Here is a 16,386-nt window from a genome sequence, read left to right as displayed (position 1 = left end):
GTTATAGTTCACAGTAGGTTGCAGTCCCAAGTACTTTGTAGTGCCCAGCTCATGCCTCTGGGGAGACACAGCAGTAAATTGCCAAACATGTGGATGCTAAATGTGGTTTTGGCACACTGGGGCTCAGAAGAGAGGGGGCATTTGGGAGACCAGAGTTTGCCCAATTTCTATGGGGGAGGGGGGTGAGGAACCATTTTGATTATCCAGAGCCTTTGTACTAACTGTAACGTGGAAGCCCCCCATATTTTCGTTGACTAATGATGGACCCGAGTGGGGGCTTATTTCGTGGATTGATTTGAAGCTCTTATTGGGAGCATTTTACATAACGTATGGGATCACATTTATCCTGCGCTCTAAGAGGAGAAATTACTTGGGGTTTTCCATCTGAATGTCCTAGTGATGAGATTCAGATGAAACCCCTAAGGGAATGTGCACACGCTGCGGATTTTGCTGTGGATCCGCAGCGGATTTGGCCACTGCAGATTCGCAGCAGTTTTCCATGGGTTTACAGTACCATGTAAACCTCTGAAAAACAAAATCCGCAGTGCACACATGCTGCAGAAAAAAAACGCGCGGAAACGCTGCATTGTTTATTCAGCAGCATGTCAATTCTTTTTTTGGATTCTGCAGCGGTTTACACCTGCTCCTCAATAGGAATCCACAGGTGTAAAACCGCAGGTGGAATCCGCACAAAAAACGCAAAAAAACACGAAGTAAATCCGCGGTAATTCCGCAGTAAGGATTTCTTGCAGATTTACTAAAATCATTCTGGAAAATCAGTACACCTTTCCGCAACGTGTGCATAAACCCTAAAAGATCCATTCATTATAATGAAGCAGCAGAGTTACTCTGTACTATGTCTGGCCTCTGTTTCGTGGTGTCCTTTTCAACGTGCACAAAACTGTGGCCGACTGCTTTATGCATGCCTAAAAAGACGGACACTGCTGGATCATAGACAGACTGCAGCCAAAGTGCCTCTATCTGCCTCATTATAGAGAATCTTCTGCCGGGGGTTCCATCTAAAGCAAGTATTTCAGAGATTTTTATTTTCATTAAACTTTCATTGGATGCCAAATGACAGTTTACAGCAGAATAATTATTTTACATGTATTACAAGTATTCATTTAATATCATTCAAATAACCAAACAGTTTACCCTTCCTAACTCAGAAATAACATACACCCTCAGTCTGCATTGGAATAAAACCATACCCACATGGGTGTTACTCTTAGACCATTAGTCAAATACATTATCCTACTACCCAGACAGGGTTACAGGATCAGTAAATTAAATAACATCTCTAGCCAGCACCTCAGAGCTGCACACCTAATCCAGCCTCCCCATACTTTACCAAATTTACCAACCACCCCCTCTTGATACAAACCCTTTTTTTCCCCATTAAGATAGCAGTGTTGTGTTGAGAGCTTGGACCTCTTCTACACAGGCACGTCTGGTTGCCAGCCAGTGTGATTAAAGGTAGCAGAGCTGCGTTTCCATGACAGATTAGTGGCAGCATTGGGATCTGTGTGATCTCTCCGATGTCATCTGTCACAAAGTGGTAACAGTGTTGGGATCTGCATGAACCCCAGGTTATTTTTTGACAGCAAGCTAAATCGTTTCAAACAGATGGAAGGTCGTCTTCATTGAACCTTATTATTTGGGATCAAATTGCAGCAAATTGTCAGAAAGATGAACATTGTGGCTCCATTGACCAAATAGGCTTTGTAAGTAAGGAGCTCACCTCATCAGAAGGGTTTGCCATATTGGGCTTCAGGATCTTGTCAGAAGGCTGCTCATCAGTAATTTCATTCAACTCCACGTGGAACAAGTAAAAGACAAAACCATATAAGGCAGGTCCCAGGCCATTACACAAGCCACGAATTCCAGTTACCATTCCTTGTACAACACCTACAACAGAGGAACAATATGGATTTGGCTCAAGTGTATGTAAGAATACCTACCCTTCAGAATTTGTGCTTTATAATACCGTTAGTAATGTCATATAATTGGTTAAATAAATAAGCTCTAGCTGCATCGCTCACCTTGCTGGTCAGGATCTGCATTGCGAGACACCACTGCACTGATTGCAGGAAAGGTAATACTTGACATCGCAGCTACTGCACCAGCCGCCCACATCATCCTAGCAGAGAGAGAGCAAAATGTAAGTCACAGACAACCACAAAAGCAGAAAAATCATAATCTACTCATCATGGGAAGGGAGGGAATAGGGGAATATATGTGCATATGTGTTACTGGATTTCACAATACAAACTACCGTACCTACAACACTAAATAAACCTCTCAGACCTCAAAGATTCTATATATACACTTTGAAAATCCATATAAGAATGGCAGTATAATATTTATGAAACGTTTAGTTCATTTTCTGTTCACCTAGACTGATTGACAGCTCATCAGTGTCCCTCCTCCCTGCCGAGATCTCACACTGCTCAGTATATGTTCAGATGAGAGGAGACTGAAGACACTTGGAATCATGAGCCCTCTTACTCATTAGTTGGATTGATAAAATGCTCATCTTAAAATCCAAATAGCCTCTTTAGAGAGGAAGAGGACTTGAACTCTATATAGCACCACTGTTGGAAACACCGATCCTACAAGTCACAATCAACCCTTTAAAGAGTCTTGCAATATGACTTAGGATAAAAGCTAAATCAGAATCTCAATTTGCAGACATGGTGTTTTGTCCTATTGGCCCTCGTCAGTGCAAAGTATGAGAACATCTTAATATCAGGACTAAACAATCACTAACATGGATTTTCAAATACAACAGTTATCAGGTCTGAAGGATCTAATAATATATGTATTTTGTTTTGTGAAATCTGGTGACAGATCCTTTCAGCCCATCACATTACAAATACCTATTCCGTGTATGCTTGCTCTGCATGCTTTCTCAGCAAAGTGTATGGCCAGTGTGATTAGAAATGGGGATTTTTGTGAGTACTCACCGTAAAATCCTTTTCTCCTAGCCAATCATAGGGGGACACAGACCATGGGTGTTAATCTGCTGCCACTAGGAGGCTGACACTAAAGGTACCGTCACACTTAGCGACGCTGCAGCGATACCGACAACGATCCGGATCGCTGCAGCGTCGCTGTTTGGTCGCTGGAGAGCTGTCACACAGACCGCTCTCCAGCGACCAACGATGCACAGCGCTGGAGGACAGACAGCTGTAGGTAAGTATGTAGTGTTTGTTTTTTTTACTTTTAGGATGGTAACCAGGGTAAACATCGGGTTACTAAGCGCGGCCCTGCGCTTAGTTACCCGATGTTTACCCTGGTTACCAGTGAAGACATCGCTGGATCGGTGTCACACACGCCGATTCAGCGATGTCTGCGGGAGATCCAGCGACGAAATAAAGTTCTGGACTTTCTTCCCCGACCAGCGACAGCACAGCAGGGGCCTGATCGCTGCTGCCTGTCACACTGGACGATATCGCTAGCGAGGACGCTGCAACGTCACGGATTGCTAGCGATATCGTCTAGTGTGACGGTACCTTAAGTTGGAACAAAACAATGTTAGCTCCTCCTCTGCAGTATACACCCTCCTGCTGGGTCCCAGAGAACCAGTTCAGTGCAAAAAGCAGATCATTAAAAGGAGATCATTAACTTCATATCAGATTAAAGAAAAAACCAAGCGCAAGCCAAAAGATTAACAGGGTGGGTGCTGTGTCCCCCAATGACTGGCTCGGAGAAAAGGATTTTACGGTTAGTACTCACAAAAATCCCAATTTCTCCTTCGCCTCATTGGGGGACACAGACCATGGGACATCCCAAAGCAGTTCATGGTTGGGAAACAACATAATAGATCAACCCCCCCATGTCCCAACTGACTAAAGTTGCGCTACTGCCGCTTGCAGACTACGTCTGCGAAGGGCTGCATGTGTAGAAGTCTGAGAGTGTAGGCTGTACCAAGTTGCAGCCTTACAGACCTGCTCTGTCGACACCCGATGCCGAATGGCTCAAAAAAAGCATCCACCGACCGAGTAAGGTGTGCCTTAATCCCCGCTGGGATAGGCTTATCTCCGATGTGGTAGGACTTCTGAATAGCCAAGCGAATCCATTTGGTATTGTGGCCCAGAAGCGGCTAAACCCTGCCTGAGACCCTCAGGAAGCAAGGATAGGGCATCCGACCTACTGAAGGACGCCGTCTTCGAGACGCCCCTTCTGAGAGCCCTTAGTACGTCCAGGGTGTGAAGAACTCATTCCACCCAATGTACCAGTGCTGGACAAAAAGAGAGAAGGACGAAGTCCTCGATAAGGTAAGACAAGATTACCCAGGAAAACAGATCATAGACGATTCGATGACCACCTTGTCCTAGGGAAAAATCAGGAAAGGAACTCGACCGGACCGAGTGGCTAGCTCTGAGACTTGTCTAAAACGGCGCTGCGACAAGAAAAAGAAGACGTTCAGAGACATTCGAAAAGACTTCTGCTAAAAAAGCACCTGGGACCAACATAAGGCATACTACAGGGGAATACCACATGGGAGACTCCCTGAAGGAAAATGTTCACTTACAAAATGGAAGTAAGCCTTTGCTCACTTACAGAATGGAAGTAACCCTGCACTGAAATAAAACAGGTAAGAGGGAGAGAGAGAGAGACAAACCTGATTCCAGATCAGTCAGAAATTCCCAAAATGGAGGGAACAGAGCAGGCACGAAGACGTCCGCGGCGCCTGCACAGTGCGAAAAAGGTTATCAGGTGTGATGACAGATGCTAGCTGATGCAGGTTTCCCAACGCTAATCATAGTGGGAAACCCCTGATGATAGAACCCAGCTTGAGATCGCTCAATGCTTCAACGGCCAAGCCATTAAACACGGGGCCCCTGAGTTCTCATGACAAAACGGACGTTGGCAGAGCAGATCTGGATGATCCGGCAGTCACCACGGTACTTCGGCGACTATCTGCACTAAATCTCCATATCACACCCAGGGTGGGCAACCTGGGCGCCAAGGATTACTGGAGTCCACTCTGCCTAGGTCTTCCTGATGACCCTCAGAAGTAAAGAAAGAGGAGAAAAAAAATAGATACAGAAGACTAAACTGAAGCCACGGGGAAACCCGTGCATGCACCTTGATGATCTAGGGATCCCGTGACCGAGTTGTGAAGTGGAGTATCTTGGCGTTCAAATTTTAAGCCATCAGATCCACGTCCGGAGTCCTTAAACAAATACCTAATGTCTACCCTGCTGCGGGTATCACCTTTAATGATTGATACATGTGACAGATGTGGCTTTGTCCGATTGAATTCGGATGGGGTGACCCACTAGGAGATAATGGAACTGCTGCAGAGCTATCCTGACTGCTCAGATTTTTCAGAAATTAAATCGGAAGGCTCGCCTCCTGAGTTGACCTGAGCCCCTGAGCCATGAGATGACGAAGACTGCTCCCCAGCCAAGGAGACTGGCATTGGTAGTCACCACTAACTATTAAAGCCAATAAACGGGGAGAAAGGATTTTCCCTGGAAGAGAGAAGACGTCAATGTCCACCACCTGATTGGCTGCCTGACCTCCCGGGGCAAGCGGCACAGGCAATCGAGGGAGAACGGGTTCATGCTACAGGGGATGGAGATGCAGCTGAGCGGAAAGAGATCACTTCTGTTGCTGCCACCATATCGCCCCAGTGCCCTCATGGCAAACCGGATAGAATGACAGGATGAATGGTTAAGTGCACGGGCTCCTTGTTTAAGGGCTCGGACCTTGTCTTGAGGGAGAATCACTAACCCTCGGAGGTATCCGGGATCATTCCTAAAAAGGATATCCACAGGGCTGGAACGAGGTATACGTTCATCAGCGAGCCCAGGTGAGGAAGAGTATCGCCAGTGATATGAAGGCACTTCGCGCAGACCTGTAAGGACGGACCCCTGATTAGAAGGTCATCTGAGTAGGGCAGAATGAACACGCTCCGAGAGTGAAATATGTACATGACAGCCATCCTGACCTTTGAGAACACCTTGAGAACAGAAAATGGCTAAGGGAATGGCTAAGGGAATGGCTAAGCACAGGAATATCTAGAGGGGGGAAAATCTGAATATGGAGGAAAGCATCCCGATGTTGATGGATGCTAGAAATGCCCCTCTTTTGTAAACGAGTTTGCATGATTCTTGGTGCAAGGTTGTAGAGCTAACCACTGAGCCAACGTTAGAGATGGAGGAATCATCCAAGTCAGACTGGCAAAGATAGATAGAGGAAGGATCATGAATGGACTGCATCGCTCTGACCAGTGACGCCATGGGCTGCGACAGCGACAAAACCCACTCGGGGGTTGAAGAGAGTATAGTGTGCAGTCTAGATTCCAGCCCCAACAAAAAGAGGCTGTACCACAGAATACTGCATGACACATTAATCCCTGCATCGTTTGCAGAGAAAAATCAATGGGGCCTCCGGGTCGGAGCACTTACCCAGGACTGTTACCCAAGGGTGCCGCAAGTCCGATAAACTATGGTGGGATTTTGATACCAGGACCCCATGCAGCCAAAGTAATGACCGAGCTTTAAACAGGTTTGAGTAGAACCCTTTGAGCCCTTCGTAAATCTATGGTGACCGAAAAAAGATTTATTGTTGACGCCAAAAAGGATGTCTAAGCCTTGTCATGGAGAAAAATTGCTCTTTCCTCCTCTAAATAAACGGCCACTCTGGTAAGGAAAAGATGCCAGAGACTTTTTTCACACAGAGTCCGTTTTCTATTCACTGATCCATAATGTTCTTCTGTACGTGATGGCATTTGCCGCTGATAGTGCCAACACAGCTAGCTGCATCCGAAGACGCGCCCATGGAGACCATGGCTCCAGCTACCCCCGCCGCGGCAGACAATGGATATTGCTAAACCCGAGGCCTAAAAGACGGAGCGAGTCAGATTCTCTGACAGTCCGTGTGTGATGATCCATCCGGCCAAGATAGAAGGATTCTAAATACCGGACAAAATACTGGTGGGTTCACAGCAGGAGATTCAGCTCAATCTTTTCTGTAGACCAGCTGAAACAGGGGGGATACCTTGCCTCAATAGGCTGCTAACCTGAGAGGCGTTTATCAGATCGCTCTCAGTGCCGCCTAAGTATAACCCGGACCTCCGGGTGAATAGTAAACGCTGTATGAGGGCGATTAGTCCTCTTGAAGGGCACTGTGTGTTTAAGTACAGAACCGGAATCCTTGTCGATCTTTACAGTCTGATTAACGGCCTCAATAATCGAATCCCCATTTTCTGGAACTCTGCCGAGTGCAGAAACGGGGAAACATCCAATTCAAACTCAGAGTCTTGTTCTGCAGATCTCCGGTGAGGGAGAGCGAGAAACAGAGCTCACGGGCGTAAAGGCCCGAGATTGCTCGGATAATCATACCACTGATCCGATTTCCAGACGCCTGGACATTTCTAGAATGCTTGCGGCCCCTGCTAGCTGATGACTTCCGTGTAGGATAAGACACCTTTATATCCGACCTGCTAAAGCTCCGATCCACAGCGGAGGCACGGAGGAATCTTCTTAATCGATCTCTTTGGCCACAGAAGCCACGGATTGCTTCAGTGACGAAGCCCACTCAGGGGAACTAGGTACACTGGGATTGGGGCTGTGGAGGGCTCCTGAATGCATTTGAAGTCACGGGCTTTGCAAGTTAAATAAGACTAATAGTCTTATTAGACCCCTTTGGAAGCTTGGACCGTGACAAAGTGTCATGGCGCCTTTAAAGCTGGGAAATATTACAGGGGGAAACTGCATGTAGAGTTGTTGTGCCCATATAATGCAAAACCATCACCCCTGTGTGACCCGGCCGGGTGGATTAAGTCTCGTAGAGAGCGAGAGGAGTCACTTCGGGAGGTGGGGCCACAGACGCGATGTCATTTAGTGGGCGGAGCCTCGTGTCTTCCACGAATAGGCCCAAGCCGGGGCCTAAATTTCTGCAGCCAGCGGGAGCGTTACCAGGGTTAGAAGTGAGGGGGGCTTTGGGGGGGAGGAAAGGGCCGAGAGGAGTGAGCGCTCCCGTCCCAGGCGAGAAGCGCCAGAAAAGTGGGCAGAGCAGACTTAGCGTGCCATAGTGCAGCCACAGCTTCCGGGATGCGGCCTACACATCGGTCGAAGCCGGGGCCTAAATTTTTCGGCGCTGGCCGACACCGATAGAAAAATAGGGATTTTTGTGTACTCACCGTAAAATCCTTTTCTCCGAGCCATTCATTGGGGGACACAGACCGTGGGTGTATGCTGCTGCCACTAGGAGGCTGACACTAAGTGATACAAAGAAAGTTAGCTCCTCCCCTGCAGTATACACCCTCCTGCTGGCTCTCAGCTAACCAGTTCGGTGCAAAAGCAGTAGGAGATCAATAACAATATATGAGCGTATAGCATGTCATATTATAAATGAGAGTATAGCATGTCAGATTATAAAAAACAATCATAAGCTAATAACAGGGTGGGAGCTGTGTCCCCCAATGAATGGCTCGGAGAAAAGGATTTTACGGTGAGTACACAAAAATCCCTATTTCTCCTTCGCCTCATTGGGGGACACAGACCGTGGGACGTCCCAAAGCAGTCCCTGGGTGGGGACAATAATAGATCAGGCCCTGTGTAACCGCTACTTACAAGTGCGCCACCGTGGCCTGCAGAGTCCGCCTGCCCAGACTCACATCTGTGGAAGTGTTGGAATTATAGTGCTTCAAGAATGCATGCGGACTGGACGAATCCGCAAGCTTGCAGGCGTGCCTTGCCGACGCATGGTGCCTAGAACCCTTGATAGACAGGGAGATAGGCTGACATCTAGCACGGAAGGACTCCTGGATGGTGGAACGAATTCACCATGTTATCATGGTCGATGAAACGGCTAAACCCTTCCTGAAAATGTCAGGAAGCCTTCCTCTACCGTCAGGAAGCCCAAATAAAGCGTCCAAGCTTCGGAAGGACGCCGTCCTCAAGTCGTACCTACTCAGAGCACTCACTTCGTCCAGAATATGGGGGAACTCATTCCATTTTGTGGACTGGTGCCAAAAGAGATGAGGGAAGAACTATGCCCTCATAACAGTGGTAATACAGTACCACCTTGGTAACAAGGGATGGGGATGGCCTGAGGACAACCTTGCCTCGAAGGTAAAAAGGGAAAAAAGTCTGAAAGAGCAGAGCAGCTAGCTCCGAAGACTCGTCAGAGTGAGAATATTGCAGAGGAAAACTCCCTGTGAGAAAGTCCCTACTTGCAGTTTTGCTGCAATAAGGCGAGAAGATACTAGCTCCGCAAACAAAAAACGGACGTGGTCAGTGTGGATCTCTGAGGATCACTGGGGCCCCTTTCTGCTTCTGAAAGGCTTTCGGAAGTAGTGGAAGAGGAGTTATGGAAACTGGTACCACGGCAGAACCAGAGCATGGAGTGCGATGGCTCTTGGATCTCGAGGCCGAACCACGAACTCGAGTACATTGGCCTTTAGTCTGGATGTCATCCCACCGACAACTGGAGAGCTCCAGTAAGGGCAGATCTGATGGAAGACTTCGGGGTGAAGTTCCCACTGACTTGAGGCGGAACCCTGACGGCTGAATTTGTTTGCCGTTCAGAGTTCTACTCCTGGGATATATACTACCGAGATCACCGAATAATAGACTTTGGCCCCTCAGAGAAAGTGAGGTACGTCGGTCATGGCGCCTGACCGTGGGTACCTGCTAGATGACTGACGTATGGCACCGCCGTGGCATTATCCAATTGAATTCGGATAGGGTGACCCGCCAGAAGGCAGTGGACCTGCTGTAGGACTACCGTTCGGATCTCCAGAACAATGATAGGGAGAAAAAGACTGGCATTGGTAGTTACTAATAACCATTGAACCGGGAGAAAGGCCCTGGATGAAGAAGAAGCTCAGAGACTATTGTCTGAAAGTCTGTTTGACTTGCTGAAAACGAGCGGAGCGAAGGAAACCGCTTCCATTGTCATCACCATTTTTCCCTCAGAACTCTCCTAGTAAATCGAATGAAATGAGGGGTGAGTAATCAAGTCCTCAGAACTCTCCTTGCGCGAGCTCCCTGTTGAAGGGCCATGACCTTGTCTCGAGGAAGAATTACCATCCTTCTAGAAGTGTGCAGGATCATCCTCAAAAAGGATATCTGCTGGGCTGGAAATGAGGAGAACTTGTCTAAGTGTAGCTGCCAGCCCAGGTGAGAAGGTATCGCAAGTGATATAGACGACTCAGCGTAGTCCTGGAAGGGCGGCTAGACAGTCGACCACACAGGGCAGGACGAGCACGCCTCTAGAGTGCAAGAGAAACATGACATCTGCCATGACCAGTGCGAACACTCTGGGTGCGGAAGCAAGGCCGAAGGACAAGGTTGTGACTTGAAAATGCTGTTGACGAATGGAAAGGCGAAGGAATTTTTGCAGAGGTTAAGCATCCCGAATATTGATGGATGCCGGAAACTGCACCTTTTTCTGTTGAAGTAATTGCTGAGCGGAGGGACTCCATCCAAAGAAGGAGGACCATGTCAAAGGTTGTTAGAAGTTTGAGGTCCAGGGTCGATCTTACTTTTCGTTCCCCTGTTTGGAACCAAGATCCCTTAGATCTAGACTATGCTGGATAATCCTTATACAATCCTTTGTCAGTCTCCCGCTCAAAGGATTTGATTGGCCAGTTGTTACTGGTGTGAATCAAGGTAGTTAAGGTCTCCAGCCAGGAGACCATTGCTCTAGCAATCCATGCGGCCGCTAGGGAGGATAGAGCGCCGAACCCGAAGACGGAACGAACCAGATTTGCTATCTGACAGTCCGTGGTATTTTTAATTGATGACCCATCGGGTTGGGATACTGGTAAGTATACCACAGGAGATTCTACCCGGTTAATCTGCCCCATGGCAGAATGTGCGGCTGCATCCAGCAGGTCATAGTCTCTTGCCATCGCCGCTCTCTTTTCACGGTGCAGAGATAAAAATTAGGAACCCTCGATCCATCAACCTCTTAACAGGGAAGTGGAGAGGAATTGTCCGCCTTCTTGCATCTTCCGCTAAATAGTGGTGATGCAGAGGGGGGTGCTCGTATGCCAAAAAGGGTGCCTCTGTATGTCCACAGAGTTCAGGTCTCCGGGTGGACAGGACAGGTTGTCTGGCGTTAGGCCTTGGTGCAGAAGAGGAAACATGGAGGCATGGAGGCGACACTCCGTGTGCTCGTCTGTTGATGGTGTGGGGAGATCGGTGCCCTTTAAAGGACCCGTCGCCCTAAAAAAAAACAGGCCAGGCATGGCATCCCACGTAGATGCTTCTGTCCAGTGAATCGCTTATCCGAATTGAATGGCAAATGCTCTCGAGGGAGTTTAGTCTCTGAAGCTCTGGCAAGTTCAGGCAATATCCAATCCATATTCAGAGCCTTGTTGTCATCAAATCATTGGGGAGGGAGCAGGAAACGAAAAACTTCCGTTTTCTAGATGCCTGTATGTTTCTAGACGCCTGCACGTTTCTAGAATACTTGCGGCCCCTGCTAGCCGACGGCTCCCATGTAGTATAGGGACCATGTATATTGGTCCTGCAAGCACTCCAAACATAAAGAGGGTACACAGAGGGATTCAATCTCTTGGTCAGAGAACCATGGATTGTGATCAGTGAAGAAGTCCACTGAGGGGAACTAGAGGATAAAGCTGGGGTCGGCGGCGGAGGGCTCCTCGGATTGATCAAGCGCCTTTAAGACCAGGGAATACTGGTCATGCACCTTTAAGACCAGGGAATACTGGTGATACGCCTTTAAGACCAGGAAATACTGGTCATGCGCCTTTAAAACCAGAGAATACTGGTCATACGCCTTTAAGAATAGAGAATACTGGTCATGCTGCCGCGGATGACTGGGTTTCAGCGCCGAGGAAAGCGCGCGCACTCTACTGTTCTGCTGCAGGTCAGGTATTGCAGCGTGGATGGTGCAGGGACAAAGTGGTAAACCTCAATCCACCATTCCTTTGTGAGGGAGGTGGAGAGGAACCGTCCGCCTCCTTGTGCTGTCCGCTTTAACAGTGGTGGGACACTGGGGACAGCTAGGACGCAAAGAGAGGGGCCTCTGCACATCCACGGAGTTCAAGCCCCCGGGTGGACAGGGCAAGTTGTCCGGCTATAGGCCTGGCTCCAGGAGAGGATACATAGAGGCGACACTAAGTGCTCTCCCGCTGCTGGTATGGGGAGATCGGGACCCGAAGGAACCGTCGCACCTGAGGTGAGCTCAGGCATGGCTTCCTACGTCGCAGGAGAGGGTGCGGGGAGGCGACATTCCGCGTTCTCGCCTGTTGATGGTTCGGGGGAGATCGGAACCTTGAAAGGATCCGTCGCCCCCTTCACTCCGTTAATTAAAATAATAAATTTACAGAAAAGTAGAAAATAAAATAAAAACGTTGGGGTCTGAACCAGACCCATGTGCCTCCTACAGACACTAAGCAAGAACTAGTTAGCTGAGAGCCAGCAGAAGGGTGCATACTGCAGGGGAGGAGCGAACTTTTTTTTTGTATCACTTAGTGTCAGCCTCCTATTGGCAGCAGCATCATACAACCACAGTCTGTGTCCCCCAATGAGGCGAAGGAGAAAAAGCATCTGCACAGAACCAGGTAGTGAAGAAAGTAGGAATAAAATGCAGAGTGGGAAAGCGGTAAATCCATAGTGGTTTAGAGCACAGGAGGGTTGAGTTTCAAGTAAGTTTTCATTTAATGTGTATCCTCGTTTATACAAAATAAAAAAAAAAAATATATATATATATATATATATATATATAGTGTAGGACAAGATTGTGCAATGTTAATTATTGTTAATAACAATTTTGCTCTGAATAGTAAATTGGACCAACCATGGTCCATGTTGTCTTCTAGGTTTCAGTCTCCAAAGTGGGAACAAGTGCTATAAAGTTAGACTCTACAGCACTAGATTCCTCTCTGGTGACTAGAAAACAGCAAGAATTACGAATTAAGGCCACTCCGTGCTGATACTAAGCCAAATCATCTATACACAGATTAGGACCACAATTATGATCTGATTAATATTTGAGTAGATCAAAACTCTCTCTCTTACCACTGCTGAGAACCAAAGCCATACCAAGCCAGCTGCAGTATCTGGAAGCCGAGACCTAGCAGTATAGTGTTCTTATTGCCAATTGATCTCATAAGCACTCCTAAAACTACAGTCTGCATAAAAAAACAACAAAGGCAAGTAACGTTAGACGGCACATAACAAAAATACTTGTACATTCCAAAAGCGATTGGAAATAATGACAAAAAAATAAAACATGAATATCAATGTCACTCACCTGAGCCAAGATTGACAAAATTCCAACAACACCAATAAACGTAGCCACAGTTTCTGATGTGAATCCGATCACCTATACAGTTGAGAAGAATTACTATTCTGTTCCTGACATGCGACTACTAAAACAATGAAATCCTATGACACACATGCAGAAAAGATCACAAAAAATATAGTAGATACCATAAGCGTTATATATGGTCATGCATCAAAATCAAACATAACAGCCTACAAAGATACATCACTAATACTATTGAAAACATATTAACCCTTATTTAATTACAAAAACATGATACAGGGAATGAGGAGGAACTATATCCACACTACATTTAAAAACAAATACATCAATAGGGAGAGGTATAATACTTATCCATGAATATTCAGTATATCATGTACACAAATCTGTCCAGTTATGGATAAAGTGCATATATACTGTAAAAAAAACAAAAAAACAAAAACAAATTCTGCCATAGAATCCGCTGGAAATATTTTTTGGAGCACTATGCACTTTATTTAGAAGATATTTCTGGATCCTATATATGTTCTAAAAAAAATATTTACCTACAGGCCAGATATTTTACACTGGGGTTAGTCCACCACAGAAATCGCATATTAGTGTGGTCAAACTTGTGCCATTTCAGGCATCAATGTACATTTTGTTGCAGTGTCTTAGGCAAGTCATTGACACCAGTTTGTCGAAAAAAAATAGTTACGAACAGGCCAGATATTTTACACTGGGGGGGGGGGGGGGGAGGTTGTCCACCACATGGATCACATATCAGTGCGGTCAGTGAATATATAAGTATTGGAACAGCACATTAGGGTAAATAATGTACTGTGATCATATCATTAACAGCAACAAGTATATGCAGCAGTATACATGAAAGACACTGTATGAAACAGAATACAGACCTCACACCAAGAGCACGTTCCCAATGCACGTTTCGTCTGTGGCTTTAACAAGGGATGTCACCATTAATGCCACAGACGAAACGTGCATCGGGAACGTGCTCTTGGTGTGAGGTCTGTATTCTGTTTCATACAGTGTCTTTCACGTATACTGCTGCATATACACTTATATGAAAAAGTTTGGGCACCCCCTATTAATCTTAAGCTTAATGTTTTATAAAAATTTATTTCAGTTTCATATATCTAATAATAATAATAATAATAATAATAATTTTATTTATATAGCGCCAACATATTCCGCAGTGTATTACAAATAATAGAGGGGACTTGTACAGACAATAGACGTTATTAGACATTATCTAATAACTGTTGGACACAGTAATGTTTCTGCCTTGAAATGAGGTTTATTGTACTAACAGAAAATGTGCAATCTGCATTCAAACAAAATTTGACAAGTGCATAAGTATGGGCACCCCACCAGAAAAGTGACATTAATATTTAGTAGGTCCTCCTTTTGCAAAAATAACAGCCTCTAGTCGCTTCCTGTAGCTTTTAACGAGTTCCTGGATGAAGGTATTTTGACCATTCCTCTTTACAAAACAATTCCAGTTCAGTTAAGTTTGATGGTCGCCGAGCATGGACAGCCCTCTTCAAATGATCCCGCAGATGTTCAATGATATTCAGGTCTGGGGACTGGGATGGCCATTCCAGAACAGTATAATTGTTCCTCTGCATAAACGCCTGAGTAGATTTGGAGCGGTGTTTTGGATCATTGTCTTGCTGAAAGATCCATCCCCTGCGTAACTTCAACTTTGTCACTGATGCATGAACATTATTGTCAAGAATCTGCTGATACTGAGAGGAATCCATGCGTCCCTCAACTTTAACAAGATTCCCGATGCTGGCATTGGCCACACAGCCCCAAAGCATGATGGAACCTCCACCAAATTTTACTGTGGGTAGCAAGTGTTTTTCTTGGAATGCTGTGTTTTTTGGGCCACCATGCATAACGCCTTTTTGTATGACCAAACAACTCAATCTTGGTTTCATTAGTGCACAGGACCTTCTTCCAAAAAGAAATTGGCTTCTCCAAATGTGCTTTTGGATACCTCAGCTGACTCTGTTTGTGGTGTGCTTGCAGAAACGGCTTATTTCGCATCACTCTCCCACACAGCTTCTCCTTGTGTAAAGTGCGTTGTATAGTTGACCGATGCACAGTGACACCATCTGCAGCAAGTTGATGCTGCAGCTCTCTGGAGGTGTCTGAGGATTGTCCTTGACTGATCTCACCATTCTTCTTCTCTGCCTTTCTAATGTTTTTCTTGGCATGCCACTTCTGGCCTTAACAAGAACTGTACCTGTGTTCTTCCATTTTATTATTATTATTATTATTATTATTTATTGTTATAGCGCCATTTATTCCATGGCGCTTTACATGTGAGGAGGGGTATACATAATGAAAACAAGTACAATAATCTTAAACAATACAAGTCATAACTGGTACAGGAGGAATGAGGACCCTGCCCGCGAGGGCTCACAATCTACAAGGGATGGGTGAGAATACAGTAGGTGTATTTCCTTACTATGTTCCTCACAGTGGAAATTGACAGGTTAAATCTCTGAGACAGCTTTTTGTATCCTTCCCCTGAACAACTATGTCGAATAATCTTTGTTTTCAGATCATTAGACAGTTGTTTTGAGGAGCCCATGATGCCACTCTGGAGAGGAGATTCAAACAGGAGAACAACTTGCAAGTGGCCACTTTAAGTAGCTTTTCTCATGATTGAATACACCTGGCTATGAAGTTCAAAGCTCAATGAGGTTAGAAAACCAAAAAAAGTGCTTTAGTAAGTCAGGAAAAAGTAGGTAGGAGTATTTCAAACAAGAAAATAAGGGTGCCCATACTTATGCACCTGTCAAATTTTGTTTGAATGCAGATTGCACATTTTCTGTTAGTACAATAAACATAATTTCAAGGCAGAAACATTACTGTGTCCAACAGTTATTAGATATATGAAACTGAAATAGCTGTTGCAAAAAAACAATTTTTATAAAACATTAAGCTTAAGATTAATAGGGGTGCCCAAACTTTTTCATATAACTGTACTTGTTGCTGTTAATGATATGATCACAGTACATTATTTACCCTAATGTGCTGCTCCAATACTTATATATTCACTGTTTTCCTTTAGGTGATGGTTATTAGGACACATATAGGATCCAGAAATATCTT

General features: G+C 45.7%; 1 protein-coding gene across 1 annotated transcript in view; it reads right to left on the bottom strand.

Moving 5' to 3' along the window:
• The window catches only part of LOC138679730 (hippocampus abundant transcript 1 protein-like), a 56,576-nt gene that overhangs the window by 8,524 nt on the left and 31,666 nt on the right, over positions 1-16,386 (bottom strand). The window contains exons 8-11 of the mRNA XM_069767822.1: positions 13,249-13,320; positions 13,014-13,126; positions 2,043-2,140; positions 1,742-1,908 (exon numbers count right to left, since the gene is read on the bottom strand). Of these exons, the coding sequence (XP_069623923.1) occupies positions 1,742-1,908; positions 2,043-2,140; positions 13,014-13,126; positions 13,249-13,320 (450 nt within the window). The remainder of the gene's footprint in view (positions 1-1,741; positions 1,909-2,042; positions 2,141-13,013; positions 13,127-13,248; positions 13,321-16,386) is intronic.

Source organism: Ranitomeya imitator, chromosome 1, assembly GCF_032444005.1.
Source record: "Ranitomeya imitator isolate aRanImi1 chromosome 1, aRanImi1.pri, whole genome shotgun sequence".
In the NCBI taxonomy this organism is placed as follows: domain Eukaryota; kingdom Metazoa; phylum Chordata; class Amphibia; order Anura; family Dendrobatidae; genus Ranitomeya; species Ranitomeya imitator.
Note: the sequence above shows the minus strand (reverse complement) of the source record. Positions and strands in the feature narration are given on the sequence as shown.